The 18,677-nt window shown below is 29.4% G+C and overlaps 1 protein-coding gene and 1 long non-coding RNA gene across 3 annotated transcripts in view; one reads left to right on the top strand and one right to left on the bottom strand.

The window, feature by feature from the left end:
• The window catches only part of LOC100164556 (transient-receptor-potential-like protein), an 80,275-nt gene extending 61,604 nt beyond the window's left edge, over positions 1-18,671 (top strand). For both annotated transcript variants that reach the window (XM_029486771.1, XM_029486772.1), the window contains exons 9-14: positions 1,378-1,620; positions 4,881-5,076; positions 5,145-5,312; positions 6,771-7,008; positions 13,270-13,489; positions 17,303-18,671. In XM_029486771.1, coding sequence (XP_029342631.1) covers positions 1,378-1,620; positions 4,881-5,076; positions 5,145-5,312; positions 6,771-7,008; positions 13,270-13,489; positions 17,303-17,813 — 1,576 coding nt within the window. In that variant the 3' untranslated portion in view covers positions 17,814-18,671. The remainder of the gene's footprint in view (positions 1-1,377; positions 1,621-4,880; positions 5,077-5,144; positions 5,313-6,770; positions 7,009-13,269; positions 13,490-17,302) is intronic.
• LOC115033665 lies at positions 2,109-6,523 on the bottom strand. The gene is made up of 4 exons (XR_003838956.1): positions 5,505-6,523; positions 5,131-5,431; positions 4,820-5,065; positions 2,109-2,402 (listed from the first exon to the last, which is right to left on the bottom strand). It is a non-coding gene; the product is annotated as an uncharacterized LOC115033665 (long non-coding RNA).
• Positions 18,672-18,677: the final 6 nt, after the last annotated feature.

Raw genomic sequence — 18,677 nt, 5'->3', positions numbered from 1 at the left:
TTATCAAAATAAACATATTTTGATGTGAACAAAAAAATATTGTTCTTTTTTTCGTTTGTCGAGTGTATAATTAATTGTTACAAATTTAACGACTAAAAAATCGTTAAAATATATATTTATAAACTCGTTAGTCGATTATACAGACTACAGAGTATAATGACCGTAAACCTGCAGTATAAACGCTACACGGATATTATAATATAGTAATATGTTCCAAGAAATATTTAAGCCATCAAACACTAGAGGTGACGAATGACTGGGGAATAAATCTTATAAAAACGCATTACACCGGCGGATACGACATGGACGGTTATATACACCATGCAAGAATTGTAAATAATATGTATTGTGTAGAACGTGTGAAGTGAACGTTAAGATACATATTATACTATTATTCCTTCTACTTACCAACTATGAACTAATATACTTAAATACCTATGTTACACAGCTTAATGCAATATCGTCGACAAATACGATTGGTTTTATTCACTCGCAACAACGCGTCTGGATCAACCATAGATAATACAAGAATGGATAGGCTATTCGCCCATTCCTATATTAATGCACGAGGGGTCTGCGTGCCGGAATGTGGATGAGAGACAGGCTGTTTTTATATAAAGTTTCTAGCAAAGGGTTCTATCATTATTTTATTGTAAGACCCCTTGTAACGTTCATGTACGTGTGATAAGATATCATGGCCTATCCATTCTTTTGTTATCTATGGGATCAACTAAATAAACTATAGACCTATATAATAATAATTAGCTAAAGTGAAATAAATCTATGAAATAAACGTACGATTTCATATCTATGTATACAGCGCGAGATATAACATACTCAAGGTGGATTTATAAATTAATTTTATAATATATAATATAATTTATTTATAAATCCACCTTGAACGTACAAATTGGCTATTGTTATATCATAATACTCTCAACGACAATATCACTGCACTTCCATGGAATATTGATATATTACTATTTACTAGTAAATTAAAAACGATTTAACGAAACCACTGATATACGTACTAAAATGCTAGATTCCTGACTCGGAGACCATACTTCAAGCCGATCGTCCTATATCCTAACCTATATGGTTGGTCAATGTTTACAAATTGATGTTATCAATCTTCTATCTATTATATGCTATAATATTGTTAACAGATTGTAAACATTTCCCAACCTTTGGCTTCAAAAATCTGTGAACGAAACTGAATTTCAATTTCACGATAATATAGAAATTTTGTACGAATCGCTGTTCAGCTACTTAACCGTTGGTACCCATTGCGAATTCGGTTCAGAAAATGGTTTCACTCGAAATCGACTAATGTTTAATATTTATTTAATATTATGTTTTATTTTGTTTTGTTTACAGTGCTTTAAAGCTGATTCACATGTGTTCAATAAGTTCACATTTGGGACCGCTACAACTGTCGTTGAAACGCATTCTGATCGATATACTCAAGTTTTTCAGTATTTACAGTTTGGTGTTATTTTCATTCGCATGCGGACTTAATCAGTTAATGTGGTATTTTGCCGAACTGGAACGGAAAAAATGTTACAGTTTAATAGAAGCCGGATCGGGCGAGTCGTGCTCGAAATGGAAGAATTTCGGAAAGTGAGTCATTGAGTAGGAACACATAATATTAAATGGTTAACAGATTTCGAATGAAAAGTCATTAGTGTGAATAGTAAACTATATACATAGTTACAAAATACATATTTTAATTTATAATGGTATGTTTCAGTAAATTTGTTTATCTACTATAGCTAGTAGGTATATTATCTACACAAAAAAAACCCATTCATTTAAACGTTATTTACTAGGTGACTTTTACTACATATTAATAATTAAATACTATTATAAAGTGCATAATACAAATAAAAAAACAAAATTGTAAAGAAATTATTAGCTTATTGACCCAAATATATAGTAACAAGTATCTCTGGTATAGGTTTTTTTTCTCAGATAAGTTAACAATATAATCAAAACATCGATAGCATAAAATATAAAACATAATATTTATGTTAAAAATATGATATTTTTAAATCGTACAATTTTTTTAAAAAAATAAGATAAAATATAAAATTGCTAAATGAGTGGTATACTTATACATTTATTGAACAATAATATATTATGATATTCAACAACGGGTTTTAATAATAGTTATTTCCATAATAGGTACCTACCTACTGTTACAAACTTTTGTACATTGCTTTGCGTATAGAAACATAACGGTATTGATACTTGTATGTTTTAATACAGCCCAAACGATATCTGTACGATTCTATACTATCAAACGGATTTTCACGGTTAAACTGATTTCAGAGGCGTTGAGCATTCTTTGATTTTGATATTTGCACATGGTCAGTTCAAAATTCAAGTCAAAGGTCGTATAACTATAAAATAAATAAACACGTATAAATATAGTATATTATATGCACACCTATTAAATCGGTTACTATAATAACAGTAGTTGTGCCCACACCTATTCTCTGTACTGCTCATATAACTGCTATTATATTACCTATACTCATAAGTCATATTGTAATCCGTTAGAGTTGTATATCGAACCATATTTGGCGAGCTTTCAAAGTGATTAATCATCGTTTTCAGACATTATTCACACCTACTACGCCGATACCAGCTATAACGTCAACCCCATTTTCTCTTTGATAATATTATTGATTAGAACCGTTTCATTTTAATAACGCAAATTAGTTTGATATAAAATTACGTCTTTTTTTTAGAACAAGGTCGAACGTTATGTTTTTGTTTACTGCGTGATAAAGAATATTATGATAAATATTAAATGGCCTTATTAATTTCTAATTATGATTTATATTAAAAACAATAACTACGTAGTAATTATGTTAATATTGTCAAACAAAATATTCGCTTTGTTACCCGAACGGTACTCTCAGATAAAATATTGTCATACAGTACCGTAGAAAATATAGTATGGCTGAGGAGCACGGTGGAATTTTCCGACAGTAAAATATATGTGATAGGACTTAAATAATATTGTTTTAACTAGTTATAGGAAAACAAATATATCGCATCTAGAAACCAAAAATGTCACATCAAACCATATCATGCATATGGATTATGGTCGACACTTGACAGTTGATGTTAATTTACAGAAGCAATTTTAAAAATAAATACACCAACAATAATATTTCTGTTTGAATTTAAAAAAAAAACTACAAGTAATATCTATAATATAGTCTCTAGGTGTTTGATGCTAAAAATATTAGATGCACTCAGACGGAAAAAATAAAGAAAATTGATAAAGGATTTAAGCTTATGGGAAAAACAACAAAAATATGTCGTGTGATAGTATTTACGATGTAGAATCATAATAAATTCCTATCATGTACAACATTTTAAGGGTTCATGGTCGTATGCCAAAATAAATAAAAATAATTCGTGGAAAATTCTAGTCCTATAACAATAACGAAAAATGTACCATAAGTCCCCTGCTTGTATAATCAAAACGATTTTTACGGGTTACGGTTACGAAAAAATAAAATATGTTTCATGGTTTGAGTTAGCTGGGTTTTTATATTTTAATTCCTCTTATTTCGAACAAGCAAGCCATTATTAGGACAAGATTGATACCTACTTCAATCTATTTTTTTTTTCATGAATTAATTTGCGCAACAGATATGGTTTAAGAGAAATAAAGTCGGTTATTATATTAAATCTATCGTATCAAGTTGCAGATACCAACTTTGAATAGGGTTCGGATTCATCCATGGTTTCGATTCATATGGGTTATACGGGTCCACTACGGGTTATACAGGTATATTATTGATTACAAGCCGTGACAAATAGTTATAATAAAATACATAAACCACGATTTAAGATACACATACGTGTACGTGCATAAAAATAAATTTCTGTGATTGGTTGGTAAGCTTTTGGTATACCAGAGTGTTATACGTTCTTATCACAGGTTTATATGATACCATGAAGTGGGATCCACTTAGATCATATGCATATCATATTGTATATGATCTAAGGGGATCCAGTTCAACTTTTTCGTGTACACGGCTCTATGTTGATAACATAAGAATATATGAGATATCTAACTAATATGTTACCAATCCTAACCGATCTAACCCATGTTAAACGATGTGAAACGTGTCTGAGACCGTTCATAACAAACGGACCCGTTCAATACACAATATATTCACGTACACGAACACGTATGTGGTGGATACTTACCTTAAATCGTGCTAGGTAGGTATACATCACGAATGTTGAGAAATAATTATTTTACTAACGATACAGCACTATAGTGTGTACATAGCATAATATAATTATTCAGTTAGTTTTTGCAGAACAATAATATGATGTACGTACAATTTTCTTAATTATTAAAGAATCTATATGCGTCTGAATTTAATATACCTATAATAGATTGTTATGTGATATTTGTGTTAATTATTTGTATTCTTTGAACAAATTATTGTTTATCTGCATGATTTATATTCCATCTCATTAAATTTTTTATACACATTTGCTTCGTTAATTATTGCGTATTTAAAAAAAATAAAAATTAGCCAACGCAGCATAAATATTAAATATAGTTACGTGACAAGCAAAAGTATTAAATATAAAATAAGAAAATTCAGGAGTATAAAATATTTTTTAATTTATTAAAGAATACAAATATAAAACAGAATAATTTGCATTGAAATATAGGTACTATCTGTTACTAATAATACGTAAATAGATACGTAATAAAACAATATAATATTAAATTGTATAATAAATAATAATAATTATAGGCGTATTAAGATGTACCTACATGCTTTGTCAGAGCCCATAATTTAACAATATGGACTGTATACAAATTTTCATTTTTGCAGTGTGTTTGAATCCATTCATACTCTGTTTTGGACGGGTTTTGGCGAGGTTGATCTCGAAACATTTGATCTACCTGGGATGAAACCTTACACGAGATTCTGGGCACTTTTTATGTTTGCCACTTATTCGGTAATTAACGTCACGATTATGTTGAACCTGCTCATCGCTATGATGTCCAATTCCTATTCTGTCATTGAGGTAAATACATATTATATATTTTTTTCACAACCATAAAACTAATAAATCGTATACTTGACAAACTGCAGGGTCAATCGGACGTGGAATGGAAATTTTCCAGATCGAAACTGTGGCTGAGCTGTTTCGAAGAAACGCCGACACTTCCCTCGCCTTACAACGTGTATCCGACGCTGAAACACCTCAAAAAGCTTTATTGTTTCTTGTGGAAAATTAAGAAAACTGTTTCGTGGCCTCGGGTATAAATATTTGATTGAACAATACAATTGCTACAATAATACTTTAATAGTGTATCCGAATCGATGAAATACGATATTAATCTTTTACGTGGAAATGGAGAAAACCATTTTCTTTTACCCTGTAACGCAGCAGACGAGTCATTATTATATTTAAAGAAGACAAATCAAATATTTTAACAAATATTAACTTACTTATTAGCTGATTAAAGTGTCTTTATAGCAGTATATAAGTAGCAATTACCTACCTATTAAACCTATTATAATAGTAGAAAACGCTTTTCTAACGAACTTTAATCGATTGATTGTAAATAACTGTGTAGGTACACATAGTCGGTGTGGTGTGATTATCAATGTTTTTGCATAACAATCGCACAATAATTATAGTTGTTGTATGCAAAAAATATTTTTAAAAAAAATAATAAAAATAATTTAATACTGTTGTTACGATCGAATAAAGTAAATATAACCTAACCTTGCACGCTTTTTAATGTGTGTCTGTGCAGCATGTATGAATCATAATATATAGTATATTATATTTTATAGGCATGATAATAATATTATTATATTATTTCAGACGAATTTATCTTTGAGTATATTTTTTTTATTTATATAAAAAACCCATTAAAATGTCTATGATTTCTGACCCATTTTAGCCACGAGTTAATACCTATATTATTATATCGAATACGTAGTGAAATAAAGTTCGTGCGAATCCTTAACTGTCAACAATTTGCACTGTTATAAGAGAAAAAAACATAATTGAACATTTTAAATCAAACTTAAGTGTTTTAATTTCCAAAATATCACATTATTATACATTTATCATCTAGCACATATTTATTTGGTTGTAATGGATACTGTTATTTATTTTACCAACTCTGTCAGCTAAGAATTCAAATTTTAACAAAATTTAAGCATTTCAAAATATCACATTTCGTAAGATTACAAATGCTCCGCTCTTAATCTCTAATCTGACTCTCGACAAAGACACAACCATTCAAACAATTGATGAAAAAGCAGCAATTTTTTATATACGTTTCTTTATTAGATTAGAAAACCAGCAATATTTGTGGAGAGAAAAATCTTTTTGGGACTATTTGTACTATAATATTTGTACCACAAGTCATCACGATAACATATTCTGGAGATGCAGTTTGTAAGGTTTTCGAAAATATTTTATTTTTGAGACGTAATTTTATTTGTTAAAAATATCGACCTATTTCAAGTTTTGTAATAAATTTGAGATACGATTGTTCGTTCTACAATTTTATTTTATTTATTAAATCATTTTAAAATTTTGTACGGAAAAAGTGTAAATTAATAATAATAGTTAATACAAACAATTAATACCTAGTTAATATTTTCTAAATTCTGAACAAAAATTTTTTTAAAGAACAATTTATAATTTAATTTTGAAGAAAAAAATCAAAGTCAACTTATAATTTGTCTTATTTGCAGGATGATAAAGATACTAATTTCATAAACAGAAATCAAAGGGAGAGTGAGTTTGCTACTGTAATGCGAGCCCTCATTTGGCGATACATTTCTATGAAGCATCGAGAAATGGAAAACGTGGGCGTAACTGAAGAAGATGTAAATGAAATAAAGTCCGAGCTCAGCACAATGAAATACGACTTTTTGGAAGTACTCCGGAAAAATGGTATGGAAGTGCCTAGCGATCATCGTAAAAAGACCAGTAAGTAAGCACTAAATTGATAGTAACTTTAAGAATGTTCAAAAATAATATACAAAACAATTATTTATCTTATTCAAACAATAATTAATTTCAAAATTGAAACATTCATAAATATACCTCTACAGAAGTATAAAATGTTCACCTCACTGCAGCAATATATCTGTGCTTGGGTTCACTCAGCTAGTTATTTATTCTGAACTGTAGATATGGAGTGAATTTAAATAATTTAAATCTATTTTACATTAGAAAAAATTATTAAAATTTCAATCAACGCATAATATAAAATGGATGGCCCATCTAACTTATGTCCATGAACTAAATTGTTTAGTATCCCAGTATCGGTTAATAATAAAAAAAACCACTGTTATCTATTTATCTATTTAGGTTTAGAATTAGGTATAAAATAATTAGCGAATTAAAAGTCTAAAAATCAATTTATGCATGTCCCCAAACTTTGACTCATTTAAAATATATTATAATTTTATGCTTGTTAATTCATATAGTCATATAAGTACTATATATTATTAGTACATTGTATTTCTTTGTTTTTCATTTTATTATTCACGAACGATTGTCATTATCAGCTAATTTATGTAATTGGACCTGATCCGTTGAAAACTTTAATTTATAATTATAATTAATTAAAATATACAGATTACTACTACCTTTTGTAATAACTAATAGCGGCGGTTGCCGTTAAATCTTGGTAACACGTGTGGTATCTAACTTATATTTTGTGTGCAAAAATAACCCCAATAAAAAAATCTTTCGTCTAAAGTTTTCTAATATTATGTTTAGACATCCGACAGTTTTAGAATATGGTTATATAAGTCCGTTATATACTTGAACTGCATAAAACTGCATTTACAAAGTTCACGAACTGTGCACAATTAAAATGTTTTATAACTATATTTACGAGTGTGGGGGTAACATTAGTAAACACTCAACGTGTTGATATCGAATCCATCGTCACGAAATACGAGCTTACTGATGATAATATTAGAACTTGACAATGACGCTTATCAGAATCTAGCTATTTTTAAGAAGCAGGAAAATACTTGAATCCTTATTTGGTTCTGTTCCTATCGATAATACCGGCAGTCAAACAACTTTCGAGCTATATTTTTATATTTTACCCCTCGCACGTTACACTAACCGGAAAAACTATTTAGGCCATTTATTTAATTTTGTTTCTACAACTTTTTTCAAATAATTATTTTTATTATTAACAAGACAATGTTATAATGTTTTATTTTTCGAAGTGTATTTACATCGCTGATAAAAAAATGTTTTATAAAGTACAACCTTTACAACCTTTACAACTTTATTTTGTCCAGAAAAAATGAATAAACAGAAAATCGGTGTATCTCGGTACACTCGGTATTGTACCTCAGTTAACGGGAAAATCGGCATCGGTGTATATCGCCTTGTGAACTAATTCGACAGTTATAGGCAATACGCCTATGTGGCACTTGGCATAATTAAAACGTCGTGACCCTCCAAATTTTTTTAATATTTTCAAGGACCATCTCTGACGTTTCCGTCCAAATCGGTCAAGTAATTTTTGATCCTAAAGCTGTTATACGGATATTGATTTTGTTGTATATATTTGAACAACAAACAATTGATTAAAAGTTATCATATTTAAAAAAAAAAAAACAGTCATAAAAACACATTGGGAGTTGGCTAGTATATACCGATTTTTTTTTGAATGTTATTTCTATAACCAATAGTGAATATTTACAAAAAAATTATTCGATTTTTGAGAGCCAAAACAAAATGTATGTGTGATCCACCCTATAGCAACCTATTATAGGTTGTACACCGAAGCAAAGAACACTCCCCAAGTTTCAATGAATTTGAGTCCTGAAACTCTATAAGCTCCATTCAAACGCAAATTCATATTGTATATAGGTTCAAAATGTGATTAAGAACTAGGTAGGTACCTATAGTTATAATCAACACAAATACAAATGTATAGCTCAGTTTAAATTGAGATAAGAAATTTGTATATCTATTTTAGTATTTTTAATTATCTACAGAGTGTAAATACCTACGTATTAAAAATATGCACTTTAAAACTGTATTCCTATATACATTTAATTCGTTTTGGAATGAAACTTAATCGTAAAATCAGCATTTGTGCAGACATTTGCAGAAATTAACCTAACCATTGAAAACTATATATTGTATTACAATATCAAAATTCTAAACTTAAGATTATAACCATTTGCATAACTTGTAAAATAAAAACAGTATCAGAAGTAGTAAAGCACATATTATTACCTATAATTACTTTAACTATTTAATTAGTGATATCTACACTTATAAATAATCATAAACATAAATCGAAAGTTTATGATTTTTGGTTTATGATAAATGAATAAATTCTATCTTATTGCCTCACTGTTTAGGACACGTTATAAGCAATTAAAAACAATTATAGAGCCATTTAATTATAGAACAAACAAAATCCAATTTTATAATACAAACACAAATATTTACCTATATTTTAATATTCGCTCAATTTGTGTGAATACTTTTAACATCATATCAATTTGAACCACACTGTATAAATGTATATAAATTATAATATTATTAGACACGTAGAGAGGAAATTGGTAAAGAAAATTTATCATTTTTGTATTATCTTTAAGAAAAAAAAATACTATACATTTTATCTCAAACAAAATAATTAATCAAATTAATTTAATGATATTCTTTAATTTTTTTTATTTTTATTTACTTCAGCAGTTTATAATGTACCTATAATAGTTGTAAAAAAAATGTGTACTTATCTCGATTTATTTTAGCTTATCGTTTGTTTGCCTTATACGTGTATGTTTTATTTAAATAATTGTTTTGCTACCTGCTTAATTGTTTACCCTTAAATAATATTTATAATGTTCAAATATAAATATGTTCAAAATTATCACATGCTATATGTAGTTTTGATTACCTATTAAAAATGTTTGTTTTTCAGTCAATTGATTTAGGTAGGAGTATACATCAAAAGTAACTATTTAAAATTCAAATTTTACACGTTTTTAAATTTTCCACAATGATAACTGTAATTTTTTTTCATACGTATTCAAATTTGAAATTTACGTTTTTCCAATGACGTCCTTCTAAACAATACGAAATAATAATAATAATATTATTTCAGTCTATTACATTATTTACAGGAAATAAATGTTGTACATTTTAATACATTATTATTATTTCTGCCTATCTTCGAGTAATGAAGTGTTTACTTATAATTTTATGGAAATGTATGTTGATGTCTTAAATCTTTGTGAATTTATAGTATCTGTTAAATAATTAACTTATTGTTATGATAGTATATAGGTATATAGTTTTAAATGAAACATAAAATAAATTCAACAAAAACTTTCCTTGATTTGTCAATTTTATTGTAGTAGTATTTAATGAACTATGAACAATGAGCAGAGTTCAGAAATTGTATTTTATTTTTGTTAATTATTTTAAATAAAACACGATTATTTTTAGAACAGAAACAAAATTTTGAATAGAGCCGGCCAAGTCATCAGAAAAATGTGTAGGCATTATATTTTTTTCACAGTGTTTAGGTTTTTATTTTAACGATTTTATATAGAAAATTATTATAAATTAAAAAATATATAGGATTTGTACATATTTTTTCTATTTTTCGTCATAATATTATAAGTTATAAGCACGTTTCAACACATTGAAATATGTATAAGTAATTACAGTATTCTGGCTTCAATGGAATAAACTAGGTAATAGACTAAACATCCCTCTCCCTGACCACACACATTCTATTCATAGATTAGTTTAGACCGCTTGAAATCTTGAAAATCCACTTTACGAGGTAATTCACGACATTATATATACTCATTTTTATTTAATAAAAATTTTTTCTAATGAAAAGCATCGATACACGTTTTTGACCGACATTATAATATTATAAGAGCACAAAAAATAAATTTAAACGTTATTACTTATTACATAATACCTAAAATTAAAAACTACGATAAGGAATCGAAAACACAAAGTAATAGGAGACGTGATTCCAGTGGTTAAATGAGATCTATTAATTAGTTTTAATTTACCACGGTTATAGCTACTACATTCAACTATTTAAGGTGTGATTAAAAACGAGTTATTACATGTGAAAGTTATCATCGAAAAAAAAACGATTTGAACTTATAGGTACCTATGTATACATATTATATTATTATCAACTGATATCGACTGTTGGTGCGACATTCGGAGTGTTTAACATTGCTTTCTGAACATTAGCGTTGAGTGTAAATGGTAGTACAATGAATCATGGATCTATATATTAACTGAAATATTTAATTAATATAGGTACCTACGTACGTCATAATAATAAGTAGATGAACATGATTTGATTTTGACGTTTTAATGATTTATATTAAATGTATATCAGCAGTGTAGGTACATCAGAGCGCGTTCCGATTAACTGTTAGACATTTTTATTTGTATTATTTTTTACGATATATTATGACCAATATCCCAAGAACTACTGAGTCCTGTACCACTATTAGTTATTTGGTATCGGATTGACTTCAAAAATATGCTAATTAAGGAAAAATTAAGAAACAGAATAATAACGTTTTAAATCATTCTCGCTAAAATGATGCTTGCTTATAAGTTATAAGTACTTATAAGTTATAACGTTATTACTCATTACAAAACACGTATTGTACCTACTCTTGTCAGTTTTCACCTAACAAATTATGAGATTACTAAATATAATTATCGAAAAACACGCGTCGTGGTTCAATTTTCAAAATATCATGCATTAAATTTATGTATGTGGTTCTGCCGTAAACAACTTATAACTTAAAATACATTTTTAATTAAAATATTTTACGAATTTAATTCAATGATATAATATCATTGTATAAGAAAAATGATTCTGAGCGAAAACGGTCAGTCAGCCTATGATATTACTAAGTATATTTGATGATATTAAGGTGAATAAAGTAATTTATATATAACCTATTTAGTAGAATCTTTTTTTAAATTTTTAATACTTAGCTATTAAAGTTGAATTTTTAACTACAAAATAATTATTACATTTTAAAAGTGATACATTTTGTCAAAATTTGACCTTTAAATGCTAATAAAAAAAAAAATTGTGCTTATGTATTTATAATATTTTTTAACTGCTATTGTAATAACATAACATTTAATACAAGGAGCCTTATATTAAATTTTCAAGCTTTTTGGCCCAACAGATAAAAATCAATAAAAATTGAAAACTGACAATGTCCGTAAACAGCTCAAAAAGAGTCAAATTATTTATAAAAATTGTATGGTGTATATAAAATGCTAATATGAACATTCAGTGAAATTTTTATGTATCTAAAGTCATTCTTATTTTAATTACAACAAAATAAGAAATTCGTAACATGAGAAATCGAGTGAATATCAAATGTTGTAAAAATATGAATTTCAAACGCTCATAAAAATTTAATTTGACTTTCTTCTAGAAATTTTTTATTTTTTGATATATGTAGATAAACTTATGAGGAATCTTGTATTACATTTTAAAATCTTAGATTTAAAAAGAAAATTTTTTATAAATTTCTAACTCAAAATTGTTTGCAAATTTTCACGAAAAACCAAAATCGATTTTTTCGAAAACAGATTTTGTGTGAAAATTTCCGTTTTACTTTTGAGTTTTGACACCCTAAAGTACCGACTAGATTCACTTTCCTATCAGAAAAGATACTGTTGAAGAAAATCTAAGCATTTTTACTGTCCTAAAAGTTAATGACGGGCACAAAAAAAAAAATACACATCATTGTAAAATCAATATATTCATCGTTCCACTCAGAATCTAAAATAACTTAACGTAAGTTAATAAGTTAACTGTTAGTTTCCATATAACTATTAACTTTAAACTTATTAAAATGTTTTCAATCAACTTAACTTAACTCAATTAAAAATTATCATTATCTTGCCCAGGCTTGCTAATCACTGATACAATTTTAAGCTCGACTAAAAAAATGTCAAAGTATGTGTTTTAAGATGTTACTAAAAGCTTTAAAGTTTAAATGGTTAGGTTATATCGTGAAACGATGACTCAAAGTATAACTACACATACCACTTCCCCTGGCCCATTTGTCTGAAAACTGTGACAGTGACGTAAATTATATATAGGTCCCTGTTATATTATAGATACTAACTTACCTAACCTAGCCTATACTATTATAGATATTTTATTAGAATTCGTTTTTTTTGCAGTGGACAAAAAATCTAAAATCTGGGAACGACGGTTGATGTCGGACTTTTACGTGGCGCCAGTGTTTCCGGGCGGAAACAGTAGCAACAGCAGCATCGATGATATTGTTTCGCTCGAACAACAATTGCGGCCGATCGATCGTTTCCGTAAGGCTGTCCGGATGGTGGCGGCAAACTCGGCGTCCGGCAGATGGCGGACTACCATATGTGGCGTGTATCAAAAGTAAGTAGGTATACATAAGTTCCTACCCGAAGTAATGCCACGTAATGTTCTATCGCAGGTGAAACAAAATATGTCCTGGTTCATATTTCTTATAACTTCAATAAAAATTAACTTGATATGATCTGCAGTGTTCAGGAATTAAATAAATAGCAGTGAAAAAAAACTCAAAATATTAGAATGATATTCATATGCACTGAAAAAATTTACATTATCATTTTTTTTACAACAAATAAATTTTCAATTAGCATTATAGATATAATTAACATTTTTGTATATAACTATGGCCAAAATATAAATGTAAACGATTTTTTCCACTAGAAACAATACACTTACTAGCTATATGCATAAATAAACTATTTAAATTAACCCATCTAGCTATCATATTGTTTATAGTTACTTGGTAGTTGTTACCCAATTTAACTCCGTAAATTCAACGTTATTGAATTATAAACGAGTAAAATAAATTCTTTTGCTGCAGGTAAGCCATACTTTATATATGAGATGTGATAGTTGCCTGATTTATCTTTTTAATCGGTCAATTTAAATTTAAATGATTTCATTATGACAAATATCCTTAAATAATACCAAAAAAGTTAAAATGTTTTTTAAAACTACATTAACGTAACAAAATCCAAAAAATGATATGTTAAATAAAATATCGTCTTCGAATTCCTATAAATAATACTTAAAACTATAGGTTATTGTATTTTCTTCAGCATATGTCTTATTACAACCAAATCAGGTTTATGCGGTTGCTATTTACATTATATATTATGCCAAACTATGCATGTCTTGAAATTATCCGAATTATTGTGCTAGATAAAATCAGTAATGTTCTGATGGTTTTTAACAAATCACTAAATAATTTGTAATATGAATTGTTCTTATAGTACCTATCACTCATACAAATTTATAGGTTTTAATTAATTTTGTCCATTATCTAATGAATTTGACTAAATAGTTATAATACCTTCTATATTATTATCTATACGAGTCTATGACCTATTAAAATCTTAAAGCACATTTCAGTTTATTTTGAATATTCATACGTAGAAACTTAAGCAACTTTTTGAAAAATGTATAGTTTTACGTCATAAATTATCGAAAAACGATAAGAAAAATAAAAACCATCTGCAGGGTTTTAAATTTTTCACAATTTTTAGTTTATTATTTATGTTATACTTTGTTCTCGTTACGTTTAATATGTGTGCAAGGTTTTTATTCGCAAGGTTTTCTTTATATTAATTGTAATACAATAATTCAATGTTTATATACAAATGTGCACATGTATTTTGCACAACGTTGTGTAAACTATAGATATATGATTTGATGATAGGATTATCTCAAAAAATAAAAATAATTATCCGATGATTAGTTATTACTTATTAGTAATATGTAATATACTTATTATACATTCATCATAATTAATGATCAAACGATGATTTTCCTGTATAAATATAATTGGTCCAAACAGGTTGCAAATTGTTAATTATGATTGTATCCGACTGGTCTAAACTTACGAAGACCATATTGTATATTTGTATGACTAGGTATCAGAAAGGAATATAATACCATTTATCAGAGTTAAATAATATAATATAACTTTTTATTTTACATTATTCGTGGTCGTCGAGAACCTGAAAAACGTTGAAAACAAAAAAACTTGTCGCTAACTTTGTGAGGTTGTTCAGTTGTTATGTATTGTTAAAATTTAACAATATTAGTATAGGTATAACCAATACAGTCGCAATCGTCCTCGTACTATTATATTATTACTTTTACCTTTAATATAGGTGAATGCATTTTATTACAAAAATCATTATACGTACTACAATAGTATAAGTGTGTGCGGTCGTTGTACTTTGCAGTCCGCCGAAAACTTGACTCTATGCAATGTATATTTTTTGCATAGGTAGTGATACTATTATAAATAATACACACAAGACGGTATTGTTATTTATTTATTGTTCTTGCGAAATAATACAATTAGATAGTGTCTATCTCAGCGGGCGAGCCATTTTCGTACTCTTAAATATACGTATATTATTGTTAGTAAGTAGGTATTATATAGTATCTATATGATCTATTGATCTATAATTATGTATAGACACTGGAGTCGCCTGATTTAATGTTCGTATTACTAAAATAATTTAACACCGTAACGCGTGTTTTTTGCAACATTATTATAATTTTATAATTTCTAATAAGTACCTAACAACTAGGTATTAAGTAATAAGCAATGTATTTTCTAACCTATAACAGCTAGTGTTATTCACCACTGTCGATTCCTGCCGTTCGTTTAGACGATTTCTAGTGGTTTTCAAGGCTAAAATATTAAAGCAGGTACGGTCGAAATTTCATGGGTGTAACACCGGTTGCAATTTTTTTAGGCCGTGTAATAGTATCGTATTGCTCTACCGTCAAGCCTAATGCTCTTTTCCTTGCCTTAAGGTAATTTCCAATCAGGTTAATGTTTTCCAACGCGCGACTACTTACTATCCATCAACTGGTCAGCTGGTTAGCGAATGCGCCTAATTTACATTACTAATTTTATATACTACAATTTACCCAAAAAAATATTTCATAGATATTGAAAGCAGGTTATGCCATCTTAGTAAAAGTACCTACAAAAGATTCTCGTGAAGTAATATAGGTAAGTAATAATAATTGTACAGAATTTCAAGCGTAGAAAATATTGGGAAATGTTAAAGCTTGTAGTCACATCTTATTTAGTTTTGCTAAACTGAATGAAATTATTATTATGACAGGTACCATATTATACTTACTGCTTATATAATATGTATGATTTCTATGCAGTTATTGAGTTTTACTATGTGGCCAATAGTTAATATTTGTTATGATATAATATAATATAATATTTTTCAGTTTTCAGTCTCAATGCATTAATAAAATAGGTACAACCGCTACTACACTATAAACCAGTGGTGGATTTAACAGACGTTCAGTTGGCAAATGTCGATATTGCCCCTCTCCTGATATGTATAGAATACGCAAATTTGTACACTTCATTTTTTTTAAATTTTTACCATAAAACAATAAATATACCTACATTTTATATTGCAAATTTCATATCATTTACCATTATTGTTTGGTTGTGTTAATAAAAACAACAGTTTCGTAAGTGTGTTACTGATACATTTTCTACGAGGTACCTACCCTCTGCACACTCTGCACCAAATAAAATAAAACCAACAATTTAATAACATATATCAAAAAAAATCTTCATCTTCAGGGTATAATCAGTAACCTGTACATAAAAAATGTTTTCTGATAAACCTGACAGTCGAATAATAAACAAAATATTCATTGCGTTGGCTTAGAAAACGTCTAAAAATGTTGACGGAGTAGGAATGGCTATTTGGGAGTTGGGCATACTAATTTATAATTGTATCTATACCTAGTAAAAAAAAATTATCATATCAGTATTAACAATAAAATAAAAAGTTAATACTAGGTATAGGTAGCTAGTAGCCAGTAGGTAACCTAAATGTTAACAAAAATATCAAGATGTTGATTGAAGTGGGCCGTCCTAATCAAAAATTAAACAATTTCATAGATGCGCTACTGCAGCTGCATGATCTCGCCGAATCTAATCTGAATGTGAATTCGATCCAGAAATCACGTTTTCTAAATAAATAAATAAATAATTGTATTAAATTTAATCTCAAAGACGATAATATTATTATACTGTTGGTCGGCGATTGAAAACTTCACCTGATAAACCATTCAATATTTATATTGCATTTATTATACTGCACAATATTCTGATATTATATTCTGAGTTTTCCACAGCTCGCCCATCGGTACCACGGCCGGGCTCGGGTCGTTCGTCAACAAGCAGAACCTGAAGTGGGCCATGAACGAGGTATGGGCACTGCGTGAAAAGCGGTCATCGACGAGTTCACCGCCGCCGCCGCCTGCAAATGTGCAACAGGCTGCGATTACGACGTCTCCGCCATCGGCGTCGTACCCGTTCGAACTACCGGAGCGCCGGAGCACTCTGCGCGCACTCATCGATGAGTTCCGCCGCGGTGAGCACCAACTCCACCGCGGGCCCGGCGGAGACGCTTCGTTGTGGGCAGCTGCGGCGCCGGCCCGTGGACAACTGCTGAAGGCACCCGAGCCGCCGCACCGCGGACCGCAGCAGCCCGCCATGAAGAAATCCGCGTCTGTCTGGTATGCCGCACCCCCCGCGCCCGACAGACCGCTAGTCACCCGGATGAGTATGCCAAACCTGCGATATGGATCCACCTTCGACCGTCGCCAGAACCCACAGCAACTCCCCGGACCCATACTTGAGTGACACCGACACGTGCACCAACTGAAGCTGCAGTGTTGTCCGCGGATTTTTCCCCCTTGGCCAAAATCGACATGATCTGGTACGACAACTTTGCTGCGCGCTTTACTGGTGATTGGCGAATGGGGGGAGGGGTGGCTTGTTATCTTTTTATCGCCGTAAATAATCTTTCGAATGAATACATAATATAGTTTAATATTAAATAGACATAATACGATTTTATAAATTGTTAAAACAAAATAATGTAAATACGCTGTACCTATTTTGTTTATTCTGTTGAAGAACTCCGTGGTTTTGTATAATTTGCAACGTTTTGCTAGTTTTCGATAACACTTTAAAAATGGAGTAGGCGAGGGATGCCACCGTAATATTAAGTATACCGTCTATTAAAGTGCCAATATAGGAACGCAATATATTTATTTTATGCCACCCGAGTACCAGCCTATTTTTTCTTCCAAGTCAAACACTTACTTTATTGCTGTGGCCTTCGATACGCCGGCTATCTATTCGTCTGTTTTTTAATTTCTCCAAAGTTCGGTTGCCTCCGATGAAACCGTATACATGGTAGTGGTACATGCAGACATTTCAATGTTCGTTAAAATGTTCTAACCTCCCGATAGAAAACTACAGAACGCGGTCAACAATAATTTATTGAAGGTAAGTTTTATAATTTATCTAATTTGTTTTCTGCTAAATATACCTATAATAGATCACAATACAGTTCAGCGTAACCTCTCGATAGGTCCATTTTTATATAGCTTTGTACTCTATTAAGTATAAAATCTACAAAGTACAAACTAATCCGTAATAATCATCTACCCCGAAATAGGTTCATCTTTACTATAGGTATCATTATTCATTAAGAGGACG

The sequence above is a fragment of the Acyrthosiphon pisum genome, chromosome A1, assembly GCF_005508785.2.
Source record: "Acyrthosiphon pisum isolate AL4f chromosome A1, pea_aphid_22Mar2018_4r6ur, whole genome shotgun sequence".
Taxonomy (NCBI): domain Eukaryota; kingdom Metazoa; phylum Arthropoda; class Insecta; order Hemiptera; family Aphididae; genus Acyrthosiphon; species Acyrthosiphon pisum.
This window is presented reverse-complemented; position numbering and strand designations above follow the sequence as displayed.